The sequence below is a fragment of the Balaenoptera acutorostrata genome, chromosome 13 (assembly GCF_949987535.1).
Source record: "Balaenoptera acutorostrata chromosome 13, mBalAcu1.1, whole genome shotgun sequence".
Taxonomy (NCBI): Eukaryota; Metazoa; Chordata; class Mammalia; order Artiodactyla; family Balaenopteridae; genus Balaenoptera; species Balaenoptera acutorostrata.
In genome coordinates, this window is record NC_080076.1 from 92,769,997 (window position 1) to 92,784,438 (window position 14,442).

The window sequence follows — 14,442 nt, forward strand, 5'->3', positions numbered from 1 at the left end:
TAGAAGTTGTATAGTTTTATGTTTTACATTTAGGTCTGTGATCCATTTTGAGTAAAGTATTGTATAACATGCAAGCATCAGTAGAAGTTTATTTCTTCGTATATTGACAGCCAGTTAGTTGAGCACTGTTTCTTTTTAAAGGTTGACTTGCACATTTAATTTAATTTATTTATTTATGGCTGTGTTGGGTCTTCGTTTCTGTGCGAGGGCTTTCTCTAGTTGTGGCAAGTGGGGGCCACTCTTCATCGCGGTGCGCGGGCCTCTCACTATCGCGGCCTCTCTTGTTGTGGAGCACAGGCTCCAGACGCGCAGGCTCAGTAATTGTGGCTCACGGGCCTAGTTGCTCCGCGGCATGTGGGATCTTCCCAGACCAGGGCTCGAACCTGTGTCCCCTGCATTGGCAGGCAGATTCTCAACCACTGCGCCACCAGGGAAGCCCCGAGCACTGTTTCTTAAAAAGACTGTTTTGTATCTGCTGAATTGACTTCGCATCATTGTCAGAAATCAGTTGATCCTGTCTGTATGGGTCTGTTTCTAGGCTCTCTTCTCTTCCTTTGATCTCTGTGTCTATCTTTTTGCTTAATGCCACACTGTCTTTACTACTGTATCTTTGTAGTAAGTCCTGAAATCAGTTAGTGTGAGTTCTTCAACTTTGTTCTTTTCCAAAATTGTTTTGGTCATTCTGGTTCCTTTCACTTTTCATATACATTTTAGAATCAGCTTGTCGATATCCATAGAACATCCTGCTAGGATTTTGATTGGGATTACATTGACTCTATTGACCTGTTTGGGGTGAAGTAATATCTTGACAACATTGAGTCTTCCAGGCCAGGAATATGGTATATTTTCCATTTATTTTTGTCTTCTTTGATTTCTTTCATCAGTATTTTGTAGTTTTCAGCATGCAAATTCTATGTATATTTTGTTAGACTTATACCCAGCTATTCCAATTTTTCTGTGGTGCTATAGATGGTACTTAAATTTAAAAATTTTTTTTCTAGGTGTTCATTGCAAGTATATAGGAATACAGTTGATTATGCAACCTTGCTAAACTCATTTATTAGTTTTAGGAGCTTTTTTATAGATTCCATGGGATTTTTCTACCTAGAGAATCATGTCTGCAAAGAAAGCAAGATTTATATTTTCTTTTCCTATCTGTATGCCTTTTATTTCTTTTTCTTGCCATATTTGCACTGGCAATGGCATGGACTGGCATGGACTTCCACTGTGATGCTGAATAGGAGTGATAAGAACAGACATTCTTACCTTCTGGGTCTTAGGGGGAAAGCATTTAGTCTTTCACCATTGAGTATGATGTTAGCTGTAGATTTTGTAGCTGTCCTTTATCAGGTTAAGGAAATTCCTTTATTCCTAGTATTTATCATGAATGGATGTTGAATTTTGTCAAATACTATTTGCTGCATCTATTCACATAATCATCTGATTTTTCTTTTTCGGTCTGTAAAAGTGGTGAATTATATCATATTAAGGTATAATTTGTAGGCAGGGAAAGCACAGATCTTAAATGTTAGAATTTGTTGAGTTTGACAAGTGCCCGTGTAACCCATCCACGTGTCAGGGTGTCCACTTCCATCAAGTCTCCTCATGCCCTGCCAGTCATCCGCTACCCAGCCCCCCTGCCCCGGTTTGTTACTATTTATTCTACTATTACTGTTTATTTTGATGTTCAAATTATCTGTAATTTGACCAATGGGGACCCTTTCAAGCGGGCTCTAGTATACTTGTGACACATCCCTGTCACTCTCTAAGTACTTCCTTACATTCTGGCACAAAATGTTTAAAGTTTATCTTGCACATGCCTTGATTCAGTCCAGGAATCAGTCATTTCTCCAAGGAACCGGGTTCTTTTTGGTGGGGAATAATAAGTTGAACCCAATATTTAGGTGTTCTTGTAATGGATTTGATACAACTGAAGATAAAATTTCTTGAATTGGAAATTGTCAGAAAATTTGTTAGTGGGACAGATTTCCTGGTAGTGCTTAGAGGAATGTAATACATCAGTGCGTTTATAGACCACATTGATAAATATTTGCATGAGAACTGTGGGACAGTGGAGGGCAGGGAGTGCCTGTAAACTTAGGTGCATGGTCTCCACAGTGACACAAATTAAACCCTCTGATTTACTGTCATACTCACCAGATTGCCAGAAATTAAATTGGACAGAATCTGTTGATTTAGGTCTATGAGATTCTTACCCACTGTTGATCGGGAGTGTAGCATGGAAACATTTCACATGATCTGGAAAAGGTGAGTGTGGGTAGGCCCTTTTGATCCAAACAGCATGCTCTAAAGGTATTCTTGTGTTTGTGTGCCAGAAAACACATCTCATAATGTTCCCAGCAGCATCGTTTCTTCTAATAACCCCCAACTGGAAAGAAGCATAATGTCCGTCAGCAGTAGAACAGATCAGTGGGTCGTGCACATTCATACAGAGGAATGCTAATAGTAATCAGTAGTGAAAATGAGTGAGTCGCTGTGGGCGGGTCTCAGCAGCGCCCTGTGGAACAGAAGGGGTTACGGGAGAGCCCAGCTGCAGCATTCCTTCAGGTAAAGTTCACTAGGAAGCAAAACCAAACACAGCGTAGCGTGGAGCTAAGCCTGTAGGTGATGGAGCTAAGCCTGTAGGTGATGGAGCTAAGCCTGTAGGTGATGGAGCTAAGCCTGTACGTGGTGGCACCAGGGGAGAATGTTCACACACGCTTCAGGTGGGGAGGGGGTGCCTTCAGAGTGCGTGGGGTCTCCAGGGCGTGCGTAACAGTTTATTCTTAAGCCTCGGGATGAGTACACGGGTGATTGCTTTATCATTACTTTTTAAACTTATAAGTTTTTCTAATTCTCAGCATTTTATTATGAAAAATTTCAAACAGGAAAGCTGAACAGTGTTCAGTGGACACTCACATCCTACTGTTTAAATTCTGTGATTATGCACAAATAAGTGAAATTCACATAACCATTTTTATATTAACCACATAATATTCAGTGGCATTTAGTACATTCACAGTGTTAAGCAACCACTATTATGGATATCAGTTTCTAAAATATCTTTATTGTCTTAAAAGGAAACCCCATTCCCAAAAAGCAGTCACTCCCCAGTACCTGCTCCTCCAGCCACGGGCAGCCACCAGTCGGCATTCTGTCTCCGTAGACTTACCTGGTGTGGAATCGTGCAATGTTTTCTGTCTGGTTTCTTTCACTTAACATGATGTTTTCAAGGTTCATCCACATTGTAGCATGCCTCAGTACTTCATAACTTTTTATAGTAGAGGGTATATCCACTGTATGGGTATGCTACATTTTATTTATCCACTCTTGATAAATATTTGGACTGTCTGCAGCTTTTGGCTATTGCAAATAATGCCACTATAAATACTTAGTAGCTACCCCGTTTTACATCCCATCAGCAATATACAAAGGTTCCAATATTTCTGTATCCTTGCCAACTCTTACTTTCCTTTTAAAAAAAATTCTAGCCATCCTAGTGAGTGTGAAGTGGTGTCTCATTGTGTTTTCTTTTGCATTTCTCTTATGATGAATGACGTTGGGCATCTTAATGTGCTTGTTGGTCATTTGTATATCTTTGGAGAAAAAGCTATTCAAATTTTGAAAAAATTTAAAAAAAAAATTCTATGATTAATTTTACTATGTACATTGTGTACATGACTCTTTTTGAATTATGGTTTTCTCAGGGTATATGCCCAGTAGTGGGCTGGCTGGGTTGTATGTTAGTTCTATTTTTAGTTTTTTAAGGAACCTCCATACTGTTCTCCATAGTGGCTGTATCAATTTGCATTCCCACCAACAGTGCAAGAGGGTTCCATTTTCTCCACACCCTCTCCAGCATTTATTGTTTGTAGAGTTTTTGATGATGGCCATTCTGACCGGTATGAGGTGATACCTCGTACTTTTTTGGTTTTTTTGTTTTATAAATTTATTTATTTATTTGTTTGTTTTTACTTTTGGCTGCGTTGGGTCTTCGTTGCTTTGTGCGGGCTTTCTCTAGTTGCTGCGAGCAGGGGCTGCTCTTCGTTGTGGTGTGCGGGCTTCTCATCGTGGTGGTTTCTCTAGTAGTGGAGCACGGGCTCTAGGCGTGCAGGCTTCAGTAGTTGTGGCACGTGGGCTCAGTAGTTGTGGCTTGCGGGCTCTTGAGTGCAGGCTCAGTAGTTGTGGTGCACGGGCTTAGTTGCTCCGCAGCATGTGGGATCTTCCCGGGCCAGGGCTCGAACCCATGTCCCCTGCATTGGCAGGCAGATTCTTAACTACTGTGCCACCAGGGAAGCCCCCTCATTGTAGTTTTGATTTGCATTTCTCTAATGATTCGTGATGTTGAGCATCTTTTCACGTGTTTGTTGACAATCTGTATATCTTCTTCGGAGAAATGTCTGTTTAGGTCTTTTGCCCGTTTTTGGGTTGGGTTGTTTGTTTTTTTGATATTGAGCTGCATGAGCTGCTTGTATATTTTGGAGATTAATCCTTTGTCAGTTGCTTTGTTTGCAAATATTTTCTCCCATTCTGAGGGTTGTCTTTTCGTCTTTTTTATGGTTTCCTTTGCTCTGCAAAAGCTTTTAAGTTTCATTAGGTCCCATTTGTTTATTTTTGTTTTTATTTCCATTTCTCTAGGAGGTGGGTCAAAAAGCATCTTTCTGTGATTTATGTCATAGAGTGTTCTGCCTGTGTTTTCCTCTAAGAGTTTTATAGTGTCTGACCTTACATTTGGGTCTTTAATCCATTTTGAGGTTTTTCTGTGTGTATGGTGTCAGGGAGTGTTCTAATTTCATTCTTTTACATGTAGCTGTCCAGTTTTCCCAACACCACTTCTGTCTTTTCTCCGCTGTATATTCTTGCCTCCTTTATCAAAGATGAGGTGACCATATGTGTGTGGGTTTGTCTCTGGGCTTTCTAGCCTGTTCCATTGATCTATATTTCTGGTTTTGTGCCAGTACCATACTGTCTTGATTACTGTAGCTTTGTAGTATAGTCTGAAGTCAGGGAACCTGATTCCTCCAGCTCTATTTTTCTTTCTCAAGATTGCTTTGGCTCTTCGGGGTCTTTTGTGTTTCCATACAAATTGTGAAATTTTTTCTTCTAGTTCTGTGAAAAATGCCATTGGTAGTTTGATAGGGATTGCATTGAATCTGTAGATTGCTTTGGGTAGTATAGTCATTTTCACAATATTGATTCTTCCAGTCCAAGAACATGGTATATCTCTCCATCTGTTGGTATCATCTTTAATTTCTTTCATCAGTGTCTTATAGTTTTCTGCATACAGGTCTTTTGTCTCCTTAGGTAGGTTTATTCCTAGGTATTTTATTCTTTTTGTTGCAGTGGTAAATGGGAGTATTTCCTTAATTTCTCTTTCAGATTTTTCATCCTTAGTATATAAGAATGCAAGAGATTTCTGTACATTAATTTTGTATCCTGCTACTTCACCAAATTCACTGATTAGGTCTAGTGGTTTTCTGGTAGCATCTTTAGGATTCTCTATGTATAGTATCATGTCATCTGCAAACAGTGACAGTTTTACTTCTTTTCTGATTTGGATTCCTTTTATTTCTTTTTCTTCTCTGATTGCTGTGGCTAAAACTTCCAAAACCGTGTTGAATAATAGTGGTGAGAGTGGGCAGCCTTGTCTTGTTCCTGTACTTAGTGGAAATGGTTTCAGTTTTTCACCATTGAGAACGATATTGGCTGTGGATTTGTCATATATAGCCTTTATTATGTTGAGGTAAGTTCCCTCTGTGCCTACTCTCTGGAGGGTTTTTATCAGAATTGGGTATTGAATTTTGTCAAAAGCTTTTTCTGCATCTATTGAGATGATCATATGGTTTTCATCCTTCATTTTGTTAATATGGTGTATCACGTTGATTGATTTTGAATTGGGTTTTGGGTGTCGTGAATGATAGGTTGCAGAGACCCTGAGTTCTTTTATATCCTTCTGAGGAGTTCTGCTGGTTTGCTTTCACATCTAGTTAATGTGATTGGACTGAAACTGTAGACTCTGCGTCCTGAGATCTCAGCGTGGTTACGCTGGCCTGTGCTTGGCGTCTTGGCATATGGGTGGTCGGGAGGCAGCCAGAAAAAAGGGGAGCTTGGGACCCATCTCTGCTGCCTCCTGTGGCAATTCTCCTTTACCTGTCTCCTCTCTGGTCTCCTGCTCTCCGTCCGAATGGTCTTCAAGCCAGTGAGGCCCTCCCTCTCTGGGTCTGAGACTGGGGCCTGCCCTTGTGCCAAATGCCGTAAACCCAGAAACGTCTCCTAGTTTCAGTCCCTCCTTGCAAGTATCGAGGCCCATGCTGTATCTGCCCACCTTTTCACATTTTTTATATTTCTTTTAGAGTTTTTATTTATCTGGAATGTGTTTAGTCCAACAGGAAGTACTTGGCCATTACTGGACACAGAACCCTGTATCAATTTCTTTTATTAAAAAAAAAACAACACCTTTTTTTGATTACAGAAGTAATACATGTTCATTGCAAAACATTTAGAAGATTTAGAAAAGTGCACACACACACAAATTATAAATTGATTGTAATCTTGTCCCCAGAGACAACCACTGTTCACATATTGTCTGTTTTTTAAATCATTCTTTTCTCTTCTCCCTCCTTCCCTCTCTTCCTTCCTCCCCCCATCTTTGTTAAATGTAAACAGGGGGTGCTTACTTTCCCTTTTCATTACTCTGAGGCCTTTCCCCATGTGAGGCAAAACCTGCAGCATGGCTGGTCCTGGCAGTGTAGTGTCCATTGGTAGTGATGCTGGGGTCAGTAGCCACTCTCATGGGCAGTTTCTTCATTCAGACATCTGTAACTTTTGCATTTAAAATGCCTCGCTAAGTAGAGTGGATATAATTGAATTGTTTAAAAAATTAGCAACTGTTAAACATTATTCTTAGCCTTCAGTAGCCCTTCAAGGGTAGTGCAGAGGTGTCAAAGGTGTAGGGCACCCAGAGTCAGCTAGTTTCTGTCTTTGCTAGTAGCTTTTCACTTAAACATTTTAAATAACCTGTATGTATTTCACACATCTATATATCAAGTAGGGTACTAACTGCAGTACCATTTTGAAGTCAATTAGATAGTTATTAATTGGAGTTTTAGTGCCATTTTCCAGTAGGAAGACAGTTTCAGTCTTTCTTCTTATCATTCAGCTTTTGTGATTTTGGCGGGCTGAGTGATGGCAGGCAGTGTGACTGATGAGAGGCTAAGTTGTAGTGCTCGATGAGACTCATGTTTCCTGCATTAGCTTCTGCTGTCGTTGTGTGTGCAAAGCCAGCTCATTTCTGAAGGACTCTAGATTTGCATTGATCTGAAATTCCATTTAAAACCAGAATGCAAATCCTTTTTTATCCTCCAGAGGTAAGTTAGAACTTTAAAATATTTATTATAATACATTGGGTAGATGACATTTCTCTTCTTAAAAAGAAGGGAAGTCAGTGTTTGGGATAATTATCATAGTTTTAGTTTATATTCATTCTTGTAATGCATTTAAATTATGAAAATCTCAGTTTTTCCTTTTTTTTTTTTTTCAGCAGCAAGCCCTTGCAGGGACCTTGGTGTCAGGGGCTGGCAGTGTGATCGAAACGGACCCCTTTAAGCGGCAGCAGGCGGGACCTCCGGCAGGTATGTCACGGAGCACAGGCTGAAAGGCCCTCCGGAGCCAGTTAGCGTCTTAGTTTGGGAATTCTAGTGTAGTGGCCACCTGTTTCTAAAGCATGGCCCCTAAGGAACTTAGTTTTGGTTAGTTTCTACTTTGAAAGTTAATTTTTCTTTTGGTGGTAATCAGCTAAACAAAATATTTATGTGCATGTTTATGTGTACTGAAGTTAGAAATTTGTCAGTTGAATAGGTATATTCCAGTTTGATTTTCTGTGTGCATTTGTAGGCTGTTTAGTCCTCATGACATGACTAAGTGTAAAGCCATCTGCCTTTTCAAATTGTCATTCATTTTTCAAACTGAATTTTTTCTCCAACTTAGGAACCTAATACACATTTTGTGTAAAAGATTCAAACAGTTTAGAAGGGTGTAGTTTAAGTCTGTCCCTGGTTTGGTATTCCTTCCCCATTCCCTAGCCACAGAGCTGGCTACGTTTGTTCAGTTTCACAGACAGGCATTGCTACAGGTGCACCATTCTGGGAAAGTTCAAACGTGATCCTGTATATATATTTATATATATGCACTGTTACGTCTTTAATATTAACTGACTAGGCCATCTTTCCCAGTCCTGGACCGCGCTCTTTCTGATACACCCGCTGCATGGGTGCCCCCTTCTTGATTCATCAGACCCGTGTTAGCGTTCATGTGTTAGTATCTCCTTTTTTCTGTTGTAATCGAAACCTGATTGAACATTTCGTTTCACATTTTTTTCTATACATGTCTGTCCATGTATCTAAAAGCAGCGCTCCAAGAGTGAAATTGCTAGATCAAAATGTGTGCATAGTTAAGTATTAGTGAGGCTAAGTTGCCCTCCCAAAGGGTAGGGTCAGTTTTTGCTCCCATCAGCAATTTCTGGTTCTCTCAAATTTTGGCCATTTTATTAGGTATCTTTTAATCTTTGTCGATCCAATGGGTAAAAAATAAAATCTTTGTCTTGGTAATGGATTTCTTTCATTTTGATACAGTTTCAGTTGTCGCTTCATGTTTGTAACCGTTTGTGAATGTGTCCCCCTGCCCGCTGTTTGTGTTCTTCGCCCGTTTTGTCTGTCTGGTTGTTGATCCTTTTCATATTAATTTGTAAGAGCTTTATGAATGTTGCCCGTTATGTATGTTGCAGATAATTGTCTCTTAGGTTGACGCTTGTCTTTTGCCTTTTTTATGATGCTTTTCCTTATATATACAAATTTTTAACGGAAAGAAATTGTATTTATCAACCTTATCTTTTATGGCTTCTGCATTTTGGTTCATGCATAGAAAGGCCTCTCTGTTCAAAGATGATAAAAACACTTACACATGTTTTTTCTACTACTTTTGTGGTTTTATTTTTACATCAAACTGCACCTTTTCTGAAAATTATTCTAGAGCAGTCTAAGAGACCTCGACTCGAAGTGGGTCACCAAGGGGTAGTTTTCCAGCACCCAGGGGTGAATACAGGAGTTCCTCTCCAGCAGTTAATGCCGACAGTTCAAGGTAAGACCCAGCGCCAGAACTAGCTCTCTTAGCTCAGAAAGAGGGAGTGCAGAGAGGGCTTAAGGAAGCAGCAGCAGACTAAAACGTGTGCAGTCCAGGTAGCATATCTGAGGTGGTTTCTGCCATTGGGACGTTCCTCTGAGTCCCACTTCGCACAGTATGAAGAAACCACCGGAGACCAGCTCTTGGCACTTCCGCAGAGCCGCACGTCCCACTGTCCTCAGCTTCTCTCCGGTTTTCCCTCCTGTGTTTTTTCTGACTTGCTGCTGTGGCAGGGACCCTGCGGTTATTCCGTGCCTGCTCTGCTTGGTGCTAACTCGCAAAGGCCGAGCGCCTTTCTTTCCTTTGTTGTGTGCTCATTTATCACGTTAGACCTAATACACAGAGATCTCCCAGCAGGTAAACCTCCCGTTTGAGTGTGTGTTGCGAGTGCAGGGTCTGAGGCGGCGCTGGCAGGTGGAGTCCAAGCCCCGGAGTCAGGGCTGGCGGGTCTGCCCTCTGTTGTAGGGGGAATGCCGCCCGCGCCGCAGGCCGCTCAGCTCGCCGGCCAGAAGCAGAGCCAGCAGCGGTACGACCCCTCCACGGGGCCCCCGGTGCAGAACGCCGCCAGCCTGCACACGCCACCGCCGCAGCTGCCCGCCAGGCTGCCCCCCGCCGGCCTCCCCGCCGCGCCCCTGCCGCCGGCGCTGCAGTTCCCCCCGCAGCCGCAGACGGCGGAGCCGCAGACCCCGCTCCCGGTGCCGGTGAAGACGCAGCCACCAAACGCCCCCGCCCCGGCGCCCCCGCCCGGCCAGCTCCCCGCGGCCCTCCACGTCCCGGTACCCGCGAAGGCGCAGATGCAGGCCCCTCCGCTCCCGTCCCAGCCGCAGGTACTCCGGGCCCCGGCCATTCCCCGAGTTAGAGGCGGAGGAAGAGACAGGCTGTGTGCTGGACGGGACGGTGCCCAGCCGGGTAGCTCCCTCTCTCCCAGCGCTTCGCTCTCCACCGTGCAACAGTCAGTTCAGTAGCTGCAGCGTAAATTCACTGTGCAGTCGCAGTTACTGTTATTAAAGTGTCAGAAAACGACACGAGTCTGCGTGCTGCTCTCGGCACAGAGAGCCACGCGGGGGGCGCGGTGGCCCTTGTCCCACCCGCTGTGCCGAGTAACACGCGGTCATAGGCGGAAGGCCTGGGGGCGGTGGGGCTCCCCGCAGCTCCGGGCCGTCCGCCAGTCTCTGCTCCCGGTGCCTCCCCCGGACGCTCCACTCCACGCGCGTGGCTGAGGCTGCTTTCCAGGCTTGATACACGTTTCCAGGGCTCATAACGCCGCTCCTCCTCCACGAATTAACTTCACCCAGACGTCGTTTTGAAACGTGTGCAGTAGACCGTGTGGGGCCCCTGAGGAGCGTTTGTGGAGCACGGGTCTGGGGCGCCACAGGGGCCAGAGGCAGTGTCTTCAGAGGCTCGTCTCAGCAGCGTGTGGTCAGCCGCTTAGGAAAACCTCCCCTTCCCCTCCCCTCTCCCTCGTTAGCAAGGGGAGTTCTAGCTGGGCTTGGAGTTCGGGTTCTTCTGGTGATTGTAGACGTTTGCTCTCGTGTAAGGATGCTGCCTTTCCCTCACCGCCTGCCAGGTGCAAGGCGTGGTGATGGGCGCTGCCGGGCCGTTACCTGCTCTCCTCTACCTGGCACCCCTCTGTGGTAGCATCTTCATCACGCCCGTTAGCTATGAAAAGACCGAGGCCAGAGAGGCCAGATAACTTGGCGAGGTTGGTCAGCCAGTGCTGGAGGGGCTGTGACTGGCCCCCTGGGCTGATTCTGGAGCCTTTTGTGCACCTTGGGAAGGAGCACCCGCTTCCCCCGCCAGGGCTCTGAGCTGCTTGGGCCTTCACAGGCTTGCGGTTTCCGTGGCAGTGAGGCTCTGTTTCCAGCACTGTCATCGAGCCTGGTACCGACCTCACGCAGCACTGACGTTTTTCTTGGGTTTATTTCCCGCCCTTGTTGTCGACGGTGTGAGCTGTGGAATGTGATTTTAGAGAAGCTCCTTACAGACAGAAGCCGTGGAGTTCTGTTCCTTCCAGATTGGGCGGGGCCGGCAGACTTCTTCTGTAAAGGGCCACAGAGAGGGAGCGTAAGGGTATTTCAGGCTTGCAGGCCGTGCGGTTCCTGTTGAGTCGCTCAGCTCCGCCGCTGAAGGTGAGAGCAGCGCCAGGGCCCACAGACGAGCGGCCGTGGCCTGTGGAACTCTCCCAGAGTGTGTGGCCGGCCACAGTTTACCACCGCTGAGGTGGAGGAGATCTCCTTAGAGGTGGGCGGAGAAGCTGCGCGCCGTGAGGGGCCCGGCCTTGGCCGCGCTGTCTCGTCCGCACCGCACCGCGGGTTATAAACGCGCCGCGTGCGTGTCGCTCTGTCCTCAGGCCTCCTGGCGCGGCAGGGCCTTGCCTTCCCTGCTCTCTGCCCCCCTACTTCCTCCCGGCCGGAATTCCCGTGTGAATCTAAGCTCACCTTCGGCCCGGGGAGGGCTGGGCGGAGGGGCTCCTCAGTTCCACAGGCTCGGCCCTCGGGACGGCACAGAGGAGGGTTTCTAACCTTACAGCTGGCCCACCGCCAGAGGGCCGCGTGGAGTTTGTCTTTGCCCTTCAGAGAACAGGTACATGGCGAGCATTTGGTACTTCTCAGTTAAGAAGTTTCTACAATTGAAAATTCTAAAAAATTACTTGAAAAAGCTGGAAAAAGCAAAAAAAAAAAAAAAAAAAGCCGACATCAGCCCATATGTGAAGGCACCGTTTACAGGGAGCTCTGACGTGGCCTTGTGGACCGGCAGGGCTTCCTCTCTTCTGTAGACACGGTTCGTGCGCGTGGCCCTGTGGTCCGCGGTGGGCCCGCTGGTCGGTCTGCGCTGCTGGGGAGGGGAGGGGGCGTTGCGCAGGGGCCTCCAGCTGGCCTGTGGGTCCCGGGCACGGCGCTGAGCCCTGTTTTCCCTGCCAGACGGCGGCGCCGCCCAGACCGCCCGTGGACCCCGCCCAGCCCTGCCCGCGGCCCCTGCCCTCCGCCTCCTCTGCCTCGACCGGTGCCCCCGCCGGTGGCTCAGGCCCGGGGCCTTCGCCTGCACGGGCCTCCCCGGTGAACAGACCCTCCCCGGCAGCCAAGTCGCTGTCTCCGGTCATCGCCCGCTCCCCGGGGGCAGCTGTGTCGGCGCCCCCGAAACCACAGAGCCCCGCTCAGAATGCCGCCGGGCCCCACGACGGCTCTCAGGACAAGCTGGCAGAACAGATAGCGCTGGTAAGTGCACCTAAAGAAGCTCTTGAAAGTGCTCAAGGAGAGCGTACCGTATCCTCCAGCCTGTGGAACGCGTGTGCTTTCACTTTCTAAGGGGGCAGTAGTGTAAGACGGAACACCTGATAGTAAGGTTTGTGATCCGGAGAAACCAAGATTAAAACCGCGTAGTTGGCCCTGTCCTGCCGGAGGGGCAGCTAGACTGGTGTGGAGAAGGTCTCTTCTGTGCTGGTATCAGCAGTCGGGGGGAGAGGGGCGTGGGGTGCAGGCTGAGAGCTCAGAGCCCTCGGGAGGCTGCCCGGGCCAGTGCAGCTCACGGCCTGCACCTAGTGAGCGCTTGCTGTTTGCTGGGCGACTGAGCAGTTATTTGTAAGGGCTCCGCCGTGAGCACTGGTCTGGGAGCTCTGTCCCGGGTTTCCAGGACGGGGCTCCTGGGGGGTCGCCCTTTGCCTCTGCCCTCTCGTAGAGCCTTGTTCAGCAACTCTTCTTTGTTGCTGAGACTTGCACATAGCAGGGTCGCACTGACTGGGGTGTGCATCAGTGGCTTGCACGGAAACTGTGCTGGACGTCTTCCACCCCCGTGCTCCTTGCAGGAGAACCAGATCCATCAGCGGATAGCAGATCTAAGGAAAGAAGGCCTGTGGTCCCTCAGGCGGCTGCCCAAGCTGCAGGAGGCGCCGCGGCCCAGATCGCACTGGGACTGCCTGCTGGAGGAGATGCAGTGGATGGCCGCAGACTTCGCCCAGGAGAGGCGGTGGAAGGTGGCCGCTGCCCAGAAGGTGGGTTTGAGACACAGGCCGCCGCGGTGCCCAGGGGTCATCACGCAGCGCCTGGGGCTTCAAGTGTGCGGGCGGAGGTCTCCCAGCTCCACTTTCTAAGCGGTTTCTTTTTCTTTTTAAATATTTATTTATTTGGCTGTGTTGGCTCTCTAGTTGTGGCACACAGGCTCCAGAGCGCATGGGCTCTGTAGTTGGCGGCGCGTGGGCTCTCTAGTTGAGGTGCGCGGGCTTAGCTTCCCCACGGCGTGTGGGATCTTAGTTCCCCGACCAGGGATCGAACCTGGGTCCCCTGCATTGGAAGGCAGATTCTTAAGCACTGGGCCACCAGGGGAGTCCCTCTAAAGGGTTTCTTGACTTAGGATGTAGCTGGAGAACGTTTTGCTGCTATTTAGAAAGTAACTGCTGTGCTGCTTCATTTCTGAGGGCTGTGTCCCCAGCGCTGTAGCGTGGGCTGCTGGGAGCAGACACGGCTCTCCCGCTGCAGTTCTGTCCTGGGATTTGGCTTCTTCTTCTGGCCAGTTTTGCCTGGCAGTTGGCGTGAGGATGCCTGCGGCCCCCCAGATCCAGGCTGAAAGCAGGAAGGGGGAAGAGGCCAGTCGGCTGGCCAGCAGCTCAGGCGCTCGTCCCGGCCTTCTGGCTGCCCGCAGCCTTCCGGTCCAGCTTCTCTCCAATGCTGGCTCAGAGTTTATTTCCTTCTCTCTGCTCCCAAAGTGGGCACCCAGCCCGGGGTAGGACCTCTAGGAGAGGCTACTGCTAAAGCTGGCCGTGTGGAAAGTGACCGATTCCTAGGGCTCTTGGGTGCCAGAGCGCAGAGCCGCTGTCCTTGTGTACGTGTACGTAGCTCCAGGCCCAGCTGCTCCTCCCTCCGTCACTGCGTGTCTTGATTCCTCGGGACCTGGATGCTGCCTTCACGTTTCCTGTGCTCTCAGGACTGGGGGTTGGTCCTGTGTGCCTTGCCTGTCCGCCTCCCTCCTCTGACTTCTCCCCCTCGCTTTCCCCACGTGGTTTTGGTAGAGAGAAGCCGAGACCAAGGGGGTAACAGCAGGGTCTGAGTGTACAGGGTCTTTAATCAGATTCATGTGTATTTAAGAAAAAAACCAGATCGCTCCTTAAACATTTCCTTTTTCACGAACGTTGATGGTCCTGAGCATGTGGACGCAGGGCTGGACAGGGCAGTGGCCGGGGGACGAGGGTTGTGGATGGACGCTGAGGAGCGGGGCTGCGAGGCCGCTGCGCCGGGAGCCGTGGCTGCGTGCTGCCTCTCCTCGCGCCATCCC

General features: G+C 48.0%; 1 protein-coding gene across 14 annotated transcripts in view; it reads left to right on the forward strand.

The window, feature by feature from the left end:
* The window catches only part of EP400 (E1A binding protein p400), a 112,598-nt gene that overhangs the window by 24,912 nt on the left and 73,244 nt on the right, over window positions 1-14,442 (forward strand). For 8 of the 14 annotated variants that reach the window (XM_057526072.1, XM_057526063.1, XM_057526065.1 and 5 more), the window contains 5 exons: window positions 7,541-7,631; window positions 9,028-9,135; window positions 9,643-10,004; window positions 12,099-12,392; window positions 12,980-13,165. In XM_057526072.1, the coding sequence (XP_057382055.1) occupies window positions 7,541-7,631; window positions 9,028-9,135; window positions 9,643-10,004; window positions 12,099-12,392; window positions 12,980-13,165 (1,041 nt within the window). The remainder of the gene's footprint in view (window positions 1-7,540; window positions 7,632-9,027; window positions 9,136-9,642; window positions 10,005-12,098; window positions 12,393-12,979; window positions 13,166-14,442) is intronic. The other 6 variants (XM_057526066.1, XM_057526070.1, XM_057526067.1 and 3 more) reach the window with 3 other exon arrangements.